Source organism: Neoarius graeffei, chromosome 13, assembly GCF_027579695.1.
Source record: "Neoarius graeffei isolate fNeoGra1 chromosome 13, fNeoGra1.pri, whole genome shotgun sequence".
NCBI classification, from domain to species: domain Eukaryota; kingdom Metazoa; phylum Chordata; class Actinopteri; order Siluriformes; family Ariidae; genus Neoarius; species Neoarius graeffei.
The window spans coordinates 60,139,241-60,154,611 of record NC_083581.1 but is presented as its reverse complement, the minus strand read 5'-3'; the positions used below and the strand labels follow the sequence as shown (position 1 = coordinate 60,154,611).

At 41.0% G+C, this 15,371-nt stretch overlaps 1 protein-coding gene across 3 annotated transcripts in view; it reads left to right on the top strand.

Annotated features, from left to right (window-relative positions):
* Window positions 1-15,371, top strand: part of zgc:154075 (uncharacterized protein LOC556929 homolog) — a 52,151-nt gene that overhangs the window by 19,253 nt on the left and 17,527 nt on the right. For 2 of the 3 annotated variants that reach the window (XM_060936953.1, XM_060936951.1), the window contains exons 8-13: window positions 486-616; window positions 748-802; window positions 4,890-4,982; window positions 5,154-5,288; window positions 7,736-7,837; window positions 7,990-8,151. In XM_060936953.1, the coding sequence (XP_060792936.1) occupies window positions 486-616; window positions 748-802; window positions 4,890-4,982; window positions 5,154-5,288; window positions 7,736-7,837; window positions 7,990-8,151 (678 nt within the window). Of the gene's footprint in view, window positions 1-485; window positions 617-747; window positions 803-4,889; window positions 4,983-5,153; window positions 5,289-7,735; window positions 7,838-7,989; window positions 8,152-8,482; window positions 8,564-15,371 lie in introns of all 3 variants that reach the window. The other variant, XM_060936952.1, reaches the window with a different exon arrangement.

Here is a 15,371-nt window from a genome sequence, read left to right as displayed (position 1 = left end):
TAATAACAGAGACGAAGTTGAGGTTATTATTCACTGAGCCTGAGGTGGATAATTGTTTTAGTATAAATACACAGGCGATTTATTTTAAAATAATTTATTTCACACTTCAAAAGCGGCATGCAAACGTAATGCGTGCAGACTTGTCGCTTATCGATGCCGACTCACATAAAATACTTTTTGAAATCGATAAAATAACTCATAACTCCACCTTACCTTTGAATAGTTTTAGACCAAACTTCGTAGCATCTTTAGTGCTTTTCGGAACAGCATTTTCTTTCATAATTTCTCATTCTTCCTAACTTACAGTGACGAAACGATTGGTCACCATTTTGCCAAGTCGCTCAAGGTGATTATTGAGAAATAGTCTGAATCTCTCGACCAATCAGCGCGTGTGATTTTCTATAATCACCACTGTGTTTTATACTAAAAACAAATAGCACATTATTCAGATTAACGTGCATTCATGTATATGATCTTTTTGTCAGGTGGGCTTTTACCACTTTGCTCACTCCTTTGTGAGAGGAAATTGGAGAAATGAGGCAGAGAGCTCTTTTGCTCTTCTAGCCAAATCCTGCCATGACCTGGACCTGATTCATCACTGGGCTGGAGGACGCAGGTTTGGAATATAAAAACAACAAATCTGTTCTGTTTGTTTGCTTTATTATAAAAAAACATGGGCCAAAGAGTTTTATAAATCGGGGAAAAAACCATTTTATTTAAACGAGTTTCTTGTTTTATGATTTACAGGTGCATAAAAGTTTCATCATTTGGATCCCTCAGCCATTTCCGAAAAGAAAACAAGGTTAGTTTTCAACTGAATAAAGCTGTTTTATAACCGAGCACATGAAAATGCAATGGCGGCTCATAGAGGTAGGTGGGGCAGAGGTAGGTGGTAAGAGAGGTCAGAGGAAAATGGACAGATTGGTTTGAGCTGCCAGGAAGGCTATAGCGACACATAGCAACTCTTTATAGCCGTGGTGAGCAGAAAAGCATCTCTGCATGCAACAGCAGAAGAACACACTGGGTTCCACTCCTGCCAGCCAAGAACAGGAGTTTGAGATTCAAGAACAAGTTCCTGTTAAAGTGGCCGGTGAGGGTATATTAGGAAAAGAAAAGGGGGTTGTGGAGTGGATAATGTCTGTCCATCATAAATATGTGAAACGCCTCTTTCCCACATAATATCTGATGAAAAGAAAAAAACATGTCTCCGTTTCCTACGCTCAAATTATACACTACCATTCAAAAGTTTGGGGTCACCCAGACAATTTTGTGTTTTCCATGAAAAGTCACACTTTTATTTACCACCATAATATTAAAATGAATAGAAAATATAGTCAAGACATTTTTCTGGCCATTTTGAGCATTTAATCGACCCCACAAATGTGATGCTCCAGAAACTCAATCTGCTCAAAGGCAGGTCAGTTTTATAGCTTCTCTAAAGAGCTCAACTGTTTTCAGCTGTGCTAACATGATTGTACAAGGGTTTTCTAATCATCCATTAGCCTTCTGAGGCAATGAGCAAACACATTGTACCATTAGAACACTGGAGTGAGAGTTGCTGGAAATGGGCCTCTATACACCTATGGAGATATTGCACCAAAAACCAGACATTTGCAGCTAGAATAGTCATTTACCACATTAGCAATGTATAGAGTGGATTTCTGATTAGTTTAAAGTGATCTTCATTGTAAAGAACAGTGCTTTTCTTTCAAAAATAAGGACATTTCAAAGTGACCCCAAACTTTTGAACGGTAGTGTGTGTATGTATATATATGAGTGATTCCACGCTTATGGGTACTGAAATGGGGACATGAACTTATTTTTAAAAATTCACCTAAAACCGTTTCTTTTTTACCATCAGGTCACAAAACATGTAATCTTTAATGAATGATATGTTAAAAGATAACTTTAATTTTCTGAGATGTAATAAAAACATATTTATATGCCAAAGTCAGAACGTAACAGAAGTGTTGTGGACATATATATTCTCAATTTTAACAATGTAGAATTACTTTTTGAAACATAGGAAGGTGATGTTTTAGCAAATATAATTAATAAACATGTGTAGTAGAATAAACATACACATTCTTTCAATAAGATTAACATGGTATATAGCTAGATTGTAATTAATTTGTAACAGACGCGAGATGGACAATCGTAACAGAAGTAATGTAACAGACATCATTTTGGAACTCATAGGCTTGACTTTGGCATATAAATATGTTTTTATTACATCTCAGAAAATTAAAGTTATCTTTTAACATATCATTCATTAAAGATTACATGTTTTGTGACCTGATGGTAAAAAAAGAAATGGTTTTAGGTGAAGTTTTAAAAATAAGTTCATGTCCCCATTTCAGTACCCATAAGCGTGGAATCACTCATATATATGGGGTGGCACGGTGGTGCAGTGGTTAGCGTTGTCGCCTCACAGCAAGAAGGTCCGGGTTCGAGCCCCATGGCCGGCGAGAGCCTTTCTGTGCGGAGTTTGCATGTTCTCCCCATGTCCGCGTGGGTTTCCTTCGGGTGCTCCGGTTTCCCCCACAGTCCAAAGACATGCAGGTTAGGTTAACTGGTGACTCTAAATTGACCGTAGGTGTGAATGTGAGTGTGAATGGTTGTCTGTGTCTATGTGTCAGCCCTGTGATGACCTGGCGACTTGTCCAGGGTGTACCCCGCCTTTCGCCCGTAGACAGCTGGGATAGGCTCCAGCTTGCCTGTGATCCTGTAGAAAGATAAAGCGGCTAGAGATAATGAAATGAAATATATATATATATATATGTATATATAAATCTTTTTTTTTTGTGGGTTTTGAGATGTAGCCAGGCTGGAAATGTTGCTGGAAAACTTGTCAACTCTGGTTTATTGTGGCTACTGCCTCATAAAGGCGAAGCGAGGCAGTAGCCACTATGTCATAGTGTTGTAAGAATGAGTGTAACAATAGCGCACTGTGCATGCGCATACACACAAGCATTACAATCACCAGAATGGTGACTCATGATCTCATGATACGAACAGTTGATCTCACGTTATCAAAGGTACACAAGAACGAATACAAGAATGTAAGAACAGAATAAGAATAGCGAAACTTCGTAACCAATCAGCACTTATCCTGATCAAGTTCGATTACCCGTTCTATTTCTTGATAAAATTCGGAACCAGTCAGAACCAGAAACAAATAAGAGAGACCTCATTATAACTTTGTAGTATCGGAAGATAATCAGCAGAGTAAAAAGATAAATGAAATTCACCTCGTGGTTCACCAAGGCTACTGATTCGATATCAAGTAAGTAGTGTTTATTTTAAGAAAATTGACCTTTTGATTATCACAGCTTTTGTTTGGTCCTTCTGAAAGGTCAAATGAAAGTTTTTTTGTTTGTTTGTTTGTTTTGTTTTTTTGAGTTTTTTGGCCGATATATTGAAAAGCCGATATCAAACTTCTGCTATTCGCTTTAATTTTTTAATTTTATTTTTTATTTTAGTCTTTACACTACACTTGTGAAACAAAAAAATGTGCTCATTAGTACTAAATAATTCTTCCAAGACAATTCACGAACAAATACTTTCTTACTATTTTGAAAATGGATCTAGTTCATGGGTGGCACGGTGGTGTAGTGGTTAGCGCTGTCGCCTCACAGCAAGAAGGTCCGGGTTCAAGCCCCGTGGCCGGCGAGGGCCTTTCTGTGTGGAGTTTGCATGTTCTCCCCGTGTCCGTGTGGGTTTCCTCCAGGTGCTCCGGTTTCCCCCACAGTCCAAAGACATGCAGGTTAGGTTAACTGGTGACTCTAAATTGACCGTAGGTGTGAATGTGAGTGTGAATGGTTGTCTGTGTCTATGTGTCAGCCCTGTGATGACCTGGCGACTTGTCCAGGGTGTACCCCGCCTTTCGCCCATAGTCAGCTGGGATAGGCTCCAGCTTGCCTGCGACCCTGTAGAACAGGATAAAGTGGCTAGAGATGATGAGATGAGATGACATCTAGTTCACAGCACTGTATTTGGAACAAAACGCAGTAAACAAAATTGGTAACCAAAATACTCCAAGCCCTGATGCTACTCACAGCTTGGTGATTCTTGCAAGAAATGAGGCGATTATAATTGATAACATTTATATATGCTATATTTACTGTGTGGACATTGTATCAGGAAACAATTTTATTTATAAGCAGTAGCCACATGTACTCATACGGTACCCATTTTATTACCTTGAACTCTGGTTGAGATTGCCTTGAACACAGTTGAAGGTATAGCTCAAAATAACCTGCTTTAGTGTATGCTGGATGACTATATGTTGTTGACTCTCAACTGCCTATCACATGGCTACTCTAAAATTCACGGTGCTGTAGTGGTTAACACTGTCGCCTCAGAGGGTTCTGGGTTCGAGTCCAACAGCCGACAGGGGCCTTTTTGTGTGGAGTTTGCATGTTCTCCCCGTGTCTGTGTGGGTTTCCTCCGGGTGCTCCGGTTTCCCTCACAGTCCAAAGACATGCAGGTTAAGTTAACATGGGGTGGTCTAACCTCCAGCTGCTCCCCAGGCTGTAGCATAGCTGTCCACTGCTCTGGGTATGTGTGTGTGCTCATTGCTCACGTGTGTGAAGCAGTGAACATGCACATGTGTTCACAAGCAAGGCTGCTGGGCTTGAACCGAGAACCTTCTTGCTGTGAGGCGACAGTGCTAACCACTACACCACCCTGCCGCCCAAGTACGGGTATGTGTGATAAATAAAGTTCTTCTTCTTTAGCATACAGTACATCAAGTGTGATAGTGTCTCAACTTAATTTTGTTTGAGGTTATGTCATTACTAATGTCGGCCTTCTCCAACAAAATCTATAGTTACAATCTGCTGATAATGAAATGTGAAATAACTGAAATAATGTGTCTTTTTATTTAGCCACCAGGAGCAGCAAATCGTTGCTTAGATTGTTCTGTAGAAAAAGACTGTCCTTATTCTGCAAAGAAAATCTACCTGGACAGAGTGAGAAAGGTAAAGTTTACTTAAGCTGCATTTTTCCTTTTCCTTCCCCTGAATCTGAATGCTATACCTGTTATATTTGTCATATGCATACGATATTGAGTACGACTATATTGATTTGCCATTTTGAAAGAAGACGCTTAAAGACCTCTCCTGCTAATCTTTTGGTACTTTGTGTTCTAGGGATGGGTAAGCTGGCCAGTGTCAGTTGTGTGCAGGAATTCAGTTCCTGATATTGAGTCAGTAACTGAGGCCTTGAAAACAGGTCCATACGGTCGCTGTGTCTATGAGTGTGACAACGATGTCTGCTCAAATCAGGTTCGACAATTTAGTTTTGTCCTTAAAGTTGGTCATATATCCAGAAATATATGGTATTGTAGGTACAATAGTACCATACCTCACATGGTGCACCAAAAATTGTGGGTACAATAGTACCATGCCTCACACGGTGCACCAAAATTATGTACCGTAGGTGCAATTGCACTCCTCACACAAGGCACCAGGCTATGTAGGTATAATACCAGTCCTAACATGAGGCGCCAAAATTATGTGGATGCAATTACGTTATTAAATCGGTCTCATAACATATCAGTTCATTAATTTTACGAATCAATATATATATATTTTTTTTCTTTTCTTTTTTTTATTATTGATATATTCATATACAATACATTTATACAAAACAATTATAATACAATTATACAAAAAATTAGAATTCAAATATAACACTGAATTTAAAATTAAATGAAAAACCAAAATTAACAGTAGGGAATAATGTGTATATGGAGATGTCCGTGTGTGTGTGATTGTGTGATTTTTACTAATCAATATTGCTATTAATTATTAAATTAACGAATGAATTACTCTAGTGATATGCTAGATCAGGGCTTTTCAAAGTGTGGGGCGCGCCTCCCCTGGGGGGCGCCAGAGTTCTTCAGGGGGGGCGCAACGTGAGAGACAAAATGGATCGATTTTTAGTACCTAAAGCTACAGGGAGTGAGGAGACGACCAAGCAAAGAAAAACAGAGCCTCCAGGATGTTGCGATTTGCAACTTCAGCGCAAATTCAACCAATCCCCGCGAATTCAGGGCGGTGTTGCAATTATATCCAATCACCGCAACTTTCCCGCAAATTTGACCAACCGTTGGCGTCGTCTTGAGGTGACATCGACAAACTACCTTCCGCCTTACTTCTGGATGTCTATGTTCAAGAGAAGCCGCATGCACGCAGTGTTGCCAGATTGGCGGTTTCAAGTGCATTTTGGCGGGTTTTGAATATATTTTGGACTGGAAAACGTCAGCAGTATCTGGCAACATTGCATGATGTGCGAGTCAGTGTTTCTGTAGGCTTAAATTCTGTTACTGAAAGTGTGTTATGTTTACAGTGAAGGACTGTGTGCACTTTATTATTTTTTTACTTAATACAAGAAATTAATGGATGCCAACATTTTTGCCAAAATGGTATTTTATTTTCCATTGTTTAGGCAGCTTCAGCATCATACTGTGAGATTCTGTTCAAATTGTTTATTTTTCTTCTATGAAGCCTGAGCCATTTATTTTATTAGTTTATAATTATTGTTTAATTTAGTCTTCAGGAGAGACTGCCTGCACACAGTACTAGTATTAATAGTTTTTTTTCTTCCATGAAAGCTGAGGCATTTATATTATATTTGAAGGTAACTTCATGTTGTGCTGTGAGGTTCTCTGCACTTTAACTTTTGAACCAACAGGTGCATTTGGATAAGTAAAGCCTATTTTTCTGCATTTTTGTAGTCCTGGTAATCTTTTATATTGGTAAAGTTGTTTATAGGACCATTTCTCAGTGTCTTTGTTTTTTTAATCAATAGTTTTTCAGTAATAACTTAATATTTAACATATCACTCAATTTTAATCACAAAAAGAGAAAATCGCAACAATTTCTCGCAACTTTCACTTCCTCCCGCAATGTAATCGCAACAAAAACCTAAACACCGCAACTTTCATCGCAATTTTTTTGGAAACCCCCCGCAACATCAGACATTTTAGCCCTCAACAATCACAAAAAAGGCCCGCGGAATCCTGGGGGACTGGAAAAAGAAGGAAGTATGACCACGATTATTTAAAGTTTGGATTTTCATGGACTGGATCTGAAGATGCTCCACTGCCACAGTGTGTTGTCTGCAAAGAGGTGCTAGCTAACGATACTATGAGATGTTTAAAATGTGTAAAACAAGATGTTTTAAAAAGCACAGATGTTTAAAATGTGAAAAAGAAAAAATAATGTGTACAACAACCATTTTTTTTAAATACGAATGGAACATTAAGTATAGCAACAACAAAAATTGTAAGGGGGGGCGCTGTTGTTTATTTGCTCTCCGAGGGGGGGCTGACTCTCCCACACTTTGAAAACCCCTGTGCTAGATCATTGAAGGCAATGTGAATTATGTGATGGCAGAGGATGGCTTCAAGTAATACTGCAGCAAAACAGACAAGACAGTTTCTTGTAAATATTTAATTTATTAAAATGACAATCAAATGAGAATAATACTGATCAGGTACATTCACTAATACTAGCAGCAGTTTAACAAATCAAGGCACAAAAATGGTGACATGAGGTAATAAGATTAGGTGTGTGTGCGCAGGCTTAACAAAGAATTGTTTACGCACGGAAAAGGTGGAGGAGGGGCCGTAGGCACTGTGTGTGACTGATTAGACAAAGGATTCTAACAGTATCCTTTAACAAATGTGAGTTAAAGTGCTTGGTCATATTCCTCTTTTCTATTTCAGGTTGTTAATATGGAATTTGAAGGAGGCCTCACTGCTTCTTTTAGCATGGTGGCATTTACGGAACACATATGTCAGCGCAAAACAAGCATCTATGGCAGTAAGGTAGGACATTAGGACATTATGTACCAGTCATGAATTTGTATTGGTTTTCAGTGTATTCATTCATTGAGGATCAGGGTGTCTATGGATTGAGAGCCGATCCCAGTGGTTTTTGATGGTATCTTAAATTTGACATCTCTGCATCTGTTCCACAGGGGGAGCTGACCTACAACGGACATGAGATCAAAGTATTCGACTTTCTTACTCAGACATCCACAAAGCACACGGTAGCTATGAACATACCAGGGAACTTCGGCAATGGTGGTCATGGTGCTGCAGATTATCATCTTGTTGACGCTTTCGTTTCAGCTGTAGCGGTTAGTTATTTATATCACTTACACTTCCTGATTTTGGACAACATGTATATATTTTATAACATTGTAATTAATGTAAGGAATAAAACATGACAAGACTAGCGGTTATTGGAAGAGAATCAATGATGGTGTGGTGTGATTCAGCCTGATGTGAAGCTGATTATTTTCCAATGGTCAGGTCAAGTCAGTTTCTTTGTATCGTGCTTTTAACAACAGACATTGTCGCAAAGAAGCTTTACAGAAAGATAACAAGAAGACAGAGTCATCTATATCCCCCGTCCTATATACCAACTATATACCAAGTTTCAAGATATTATTTGTCATATTTTTCAAGTTCTGCTGCAGGAAACCAACCCTACCTCTTTACACTGACTTCAGCAGCCCATGACATAAGCCCACCGGACCTTTGGTCCAGGTGAGCTAAAAATGAAAATTTCTCACATTTCTTAGTATCAAAAGGCACATATACATTACTTAATCAACACATATACCAACTTGCAAGACCATACCACTCGTAGTTTTCAAGTTCTGCTCCAGAAACCAAACCTACCCCTCAGACTAACCTGAGAGAATAAGTCTGAAATTGTTTCCATCGAAACATGAAAAATTAAAATCTCAAATTTCTTAGTATGAAAAGGCACATCTACATCACCTTGTGAACATGTATACCAAGTTTCAAATCCATATCATGAATAGTTTTGGATATATGCTCTGGAAACGAACATTGCTCTTAGAAACTGTAAAAATCTATTTTTTATGTAAAAATTTGAAAAAAAATTCTTTCAAAAAATAGCAAAAGGCACCAGTTCACATGTTGCTTGATATGTATACAAAGTTTCATGACGATATCTTCAGTAGTTTTAAAGATATGGACCGGAAACGAAAACGTGACCGTACGGACGGACGGATGGACGGATGGAACCCGTTTCAAACTTCATTTGGGCGAGGGATAAATACTTTAAACATATGAACTAATTTGATCCCTAATGAATTTATTTATCACTTATGAGCAAGCCTGAGGTGATGGTGGCAAGGAAAAACTCCCTCAGACAACATGAGGAAGAAAACATGAGAGGAACCAGACTCAAAAGGGAACACATCCTCATTTGGGTGATATCAGAGAGATATCAGAAGCAGGTTATTTATAAATAACCTGCTTCTATAACTGTGTCCTATATAGTCAAAAAGTGCAACTGGGTAACCAGGAAATTCATTATAGTTTTAGCATGAAGTCCATTTTATTGACATTACAACTGTTCATTTTTTTTTTTTTAAGATTTTTTTGGGGCTTTTTCCACCTTTATTGGATAGGACAGTGTAGAGACAGGAAATGAGCAGGAGAGAGATGGGGAGGGATCGGGAAATGACCTCAGGTTGGAATCGAACCCAGGTCCCCGGATTTATGGTATGGCGCCTTATCCACCTGAGCCACGACACCCCCACAACTGTTCATTGATGGAGACTCCATCCATCCATTATCCGTAACCGCTTATCCTGTGCAGGGTCGTGGGCAAGCTGGAGCCTATCCCAGCTGACTATGGGTGAGAGGCGGGGTACACCCTGGACAAGTCGCCATGTCATCGCAGGGCTGACATAGAGGTGGGGTTTACATTAGACCGTATCAGTGGATTATCAGATTAACGTTTTTAAAACGATTCGCGTGCACACAGCAACGCCAATACACGATTCGCGTGCACACAGCAACACCAATACACGGATACGCTCGGCTCCGCAGGCATCCTGCGCTCCAAATCACTCCGCCCTGAACAGCGAGTGCCCTCTGGAGGGTGCGCACTCCGGCCCTGCGCAGCTCACAGAGCGCGCGAGTATAGCGCACGAGCAGTGATTCGGGACTGAGCCGCTGTGTGTGTGATCTCAGTGCATATCACTTACCACTTGCAAGTGGAAGGATGGCAAGCCTAAAGACAATCATAAATACACAATGGGCAGTATTTGCATCAGTATTTGCAGTATTTTCATACTTTTATACTCTTTAATGAAAGGTGATACAAGGCGGAAGTCCGCGCCGTTTTTCAGCAGTCGCGTCACATGACCAACGCCAGCGAATCAGGAAGGTGGATGTCACAGTGACGTTGTCCAATGACGACGCCAGCTAGAGCTCAGCACAGCGTATCCGCGTATTCTCAATGTTTACACAGCACCGGACCAGACACGATCTGGATTGAATACGTGGACCCTGGCGGATTCCCGTTTCCCGGCGTTTCCAGGCGGTTTAATGTAAATGGACAGTGCATCCGCGAAGAAAACAAGACAGATACGGTCTAATGTAAACTTGGCCAGAGATAAACAACAATTCACACTCACATTCACACCAACGGTCAATTTGGAGCCACCAATTAGCCTAATCTGCATGTCTTTTGGACTGTGGGGGAAACCGGAGCACCCGGAGGAAACCCACGGGGAGAACATGCAAACTCCACACTGAAAGGCCCCCGTCAGCCACTGGGCTCAAGCCCAGAACCTTCTTGCTCTGAGGCGACAGTGCTAACCACTACACCACTGTGCTGCCCTGATGGGGACTCGAGAGTCCTAAAGTTATCATGGCAATTATAGTCCTCAGCCATTGTAGCAAAACTAAGTGTCCAGAACCATCTTCTAATTATCTTTCAACTGTCCATATGGGGCCAGCCTGCATAGGAGTGATGTGATGAGAACTCCAGCCAGAAGTAGGGCATCAGGATGGATCAGGCAGGTCCAAAGAGCAGGAGAGGCCAGCATTACTGATATCTCAGGACTGACATGTACCTCGACAGAGAGAGAAAGAGAAAAAAAACAACAAAAATGCAGGTTGTTAGGTATACCCATTGTCACACAGTGGTTAAGAACAGTATACATTGTGCGCTGAGTGCAAGCAGAGACTCAAACTACGACCGCATAACTAAAAGGGAGATCCAGAAGGTAACAGACATGAGGGAGTTCTGAGGCATAAAGCAGTCAGCCACTCCACCGTCAACAAACCTGAGTGAATAGCCAATAACAGCACACCTTGAAATGTTTTATTCCTCTTCTACCACAGCAACCTGCCAAGGATTGCAATTTTTTTTTTTCATTAGGCAATTTGTAAAAATTGAACATCTTAACTGTAGTAACATGGATACATTTAAAGGAGAACTGAAGTCATTTTAAAACTTGCTTTATTTCTTAATGTGTTATTCAATTACATTTTCGATTTTAGTAACTTTATATCGTAACTCATATTGGCAACTAATTGCAATTAAATATTATACTTATCAGCCTATTTGGTTTTTAGCCATGTTGAATTTAGTTCGTTTGGTCCACGGTAGGCGTCGCTTATCCGTGTGATCTTCACGAGACTTGTGCGAGACTTCGAAACGTGAAGTGTCAGCCAGGTGTCAGTGCCGCCATTTTGAAAACTGTTTTCCAAACAAAATGTTGCACAAAAACGAGTTTAAATGACGATTACTGCCTACTTTTTTCAAACTTTCCTGATTGCTATCAAAACAAACAAAACTTCCGGCTTGATTACATCAGCGTTCGACCATGTTGGCAGATGTTGGCGCGCGCATCTTTTGACCATGTTGGCAGATGTCGGTCACTTTGATTTCCGCTGTACGTTTTACTTCCATCCTACGATGTCTCGTACAGGTCTCAATGCATCTCGTTTACGGCCATTGCTTTGACATTTGGACTGATATATTATATAGCGTATTTCAAACACTCATAACTTGCTATAGCAGTGACAAAATAGCTATCAAAAATGCATTCCTATTTTTAATAAAATGAGATAAATAGAATTTTGATAAGGGCAGCACGGTGGTGTAGTGGTTAGTGCTGTCGCCTCACAGCAAGAAGGTCCGGGTTCGAGCCCCGTGGCCGGCGAGGGCCTTTCTGTGTGGAGTTTGCATGTTCTCCCCGTGTCCGCGTGGGTTTCCTCCAGGTGCTCCGGTTTCCCCCACAGTCCAAAGACATGCAGGTTAGGTTAACTGGTGACTCTAAATTGACCGTAGGTGTGAATGGTTGTCTGTGTCTATGGCTACGTTTACATTAGACCGTATCTGTCTCGTTTTCTTCGCGGATGCACTGTCCGTTTACATTAAACCGCCTGGAAACGCCGGGAAACGGGAATCCGCCAGGGTCCACGTATTCAATCCAGATCGTGTCAGCTCCGGTGCTGTGTAAACATTCAGAATACGCGGATACGCTGTGCTGAGCTCTAGCTGGCATCTCATTGGACAACGTCACTGTGACATCCACCTTCCTGATTCGCTGGCGTTGGTCATGTGACGCGACTGCTGAAAAACGGCGCGGACTTCCACCTTGTATCACCTTTCATTAAAGAGTATAAAAGTATGAAAATACTGCAAATACTGATGCAAATACTGCCCATTGTGTAGTTGAGATTGTCTTTAGGCTTGCCATCCTTCCACTTGCAAGTGGTAAGTGATGTGCGCTGGGATCACACACACAGCGTCTCAGTCCCGAATCACAGCTTGTGCACTTCACTCGCGTGCTCTGTGAGCTGCGCAGGGCCGGAGTGCGCACCCTCCAGAGGGCACTCGCTGTTCAGGGCGGAGTGATTTGGAGCGCAGGATGCCTGCGGAGCCGAGCGTATCCGTGTATTGGTATTGCTGTGTGCACGCAAATCGTGTATTGGTGTTGCTGTGTGCACACTAATCGTTTTAAAAACGTTAATCTGATGATCCGCTGATACGGTCTAATGTAAACATGGGCTATGTGTCAGCCCTGTGATGACCTGGCGACTTGTCCAGGGTATACCCCACCTCTCGCCCGTAGTCAGCTGGGATAGGCTCCAGCTTGCCTGCGACCCTGTAGAACAGGATAAAGCGGCTAGAGATAATGAGATGAGATGAGAATTTTGATAATAAAATATTTGCCTTCAGTTCCCCTTTAGGGCGGCACGGTGGTGTAGTGGTTAGCGCTGTCGCCTCACAGCAAGAAGGTCCTGGGTTCGGGGCCGGCGAGGGCCTTTCTGTGTGGAGTTTGCATGTTCTCCCCGTGTCCGCGTGGGTTTCCTCCGGGTGCTCCGGTTTCCCCCACAGTCCAAAGACATGCAGGTTAGGTTAACTGGTGACTCTAAAATTGACCGTAGGTGCGAATGTGAGTGTGAATGGTTGTCTGTGTCTATGCGTCAGCCCTGTGATGACCTGGCGACTTGTCCGGGGTGTACCCCGCCTTTCGCCCGTAGTCAGCTGGGATAGGCTCCAGCTTGCCTGCGACCCTGTAGAAGGATAAAGCGGCTAGAGATAATGAGATGAGATGAGTTCCCCTTTAATGTTGTGGAAGGTCAGCAAGACAAGTTAGTTACTTACTAACTTGTGTTATAAATACTCGCTCTCTGACCTCTTTTTCTGGCTTGAAGTTAACAAACAACGCAGCTTGACTGAGAAACCAGAAAGTACTCAGTCATCTTTCCTGAAAATTAATTTATACTCTAGTAATGTTTAATGTTTTCTTTAAAACACATTTCCATGAAAGTTCTTCCTTGTTATCACTTTTGTCATAGGGGACAGTAATTCCATGACCAATCTCTCCTTTTTTTCCCCCTCTCTCCTCAAGTTAATGAGACAAAATTGCAGCTTTTCCTGTTCTAGAGAAAGCACATAGTCCTGAAGTCTTAAAGACTAAAAAAAACCTTTTACCTCTGGCTGTTAAAAAGCACTGACAATGGAGATGCTTTCCAAAAATGCTAAATAAACATCTTCTCACAAAAAGCTTCACCATATCAACAATCACTCACAATTTTTAATCACATGTATGTTGGATGCGTCATATAAGTTTATTTTGTTACTATAGAAAACATGACATATTAGAACAAGCAAATTAATATAAACCTGGGATTGGCTTTGCAGCCAGAAATCCTGATTAATCAGCAGAATAAAGCATTAAGCAACACTATTTTAGAAAGCATTTAAATAATTTTATAATGTCTGAATTGCTATCATAAGGAAGATTATACTGAATTGCTGGGTTTCACGTGAATCCGCCTCATTAATTATTCAAAACTTTATCTGGTGGTCTACCAAAGCTCAGTTGACAAAGCGTTTGTATGGAGAAAGTGCATTACTTGCATGAAAAATGCCTTACACTTGCATTGTTTTAGGTTGTTTGAATCGATCAAACTGTGAAACTGATAAAAAGTTTCTTCAGGGTTCCCCATGAACTAATAAAGGGTGAACGAACACAGGATTTCACAAAAACACGTCGAGAAAGGTGGCTTTTGAACCTCTCGCTGAAATCGAAGGGAGCCGAGTCGAAGCATGCTCGAGTTTGCAGTGATCACTTGGTGAAAGGTTTGTATCTCCCGCTCAGCTATGTCCTTAGTGTTTTCCAAGTACTTTTCTTGCGGTGTGTCGTTATTTTACGGTACTTCTTTTAGTCACGAAGCGCTAAAGTCCCCAGCTGTTTCTTTGTTTCCTCCTCACAAAGTCCATATGCATGAAGGTTGTGACCAGATTCTTCCCCAGCCATACAGTTACAATGCACCGTGATCACTTCTCCGTCTTGTTTAACTAAGATCCAGGTCTTTAAAGGGGTTTCTGATGATCTTTGTGAATGATTTAGCTGAGAGATAAGAGCCAACACAAGTGAGAATCAAGTGAACTGTTGTTTGTTTACACTTCAACTTGCAGCGCTTCGTTGTAAAGACGCGAACGAAAAGCTTAAAAAACATACTTACACAGGCAAAAACAATCCAGGATTCATTCGGCAGCAACTTGATACCAAGGTCCTTTACCCAGCCACATACAAAAAAGTTGTAAGCCTCCATACTCTTCCACGCTTTCATCTGTTTTGCGGTGTAGAAGGGCGTCTGTAACACCAGATAGATCGAGATGTCGGGGAACTCGACTGAAGGGTAGTTTATGAGATCGTATGACAAATCCTTCTTTCCCAGACTGTAGGGGTCGGTTCCATTGCACATAGCAATCTTCTGAATATATCTAAAGTGACCAGTGGCTTCTAGATTACGAGCGTACTCTGATGAGTTATCGCTAGTTGTTTGCACTACAGCAGCCGTTTAGACCACCAGCTATTTCACTTCCGGTAAAACTGCTAAGAAAAGTCACGTGACTGAAACCCAGCAATAACTGATTCCGTTCAACTTTATTGTCATTAATAATAATAATAATAATAATAATAATAATTAATAATGGTTTATTAGCATAATCCAAAACAAAATTTGCCTCTTACAATGCTAAACTATAAGCAAAGACACACTTAAT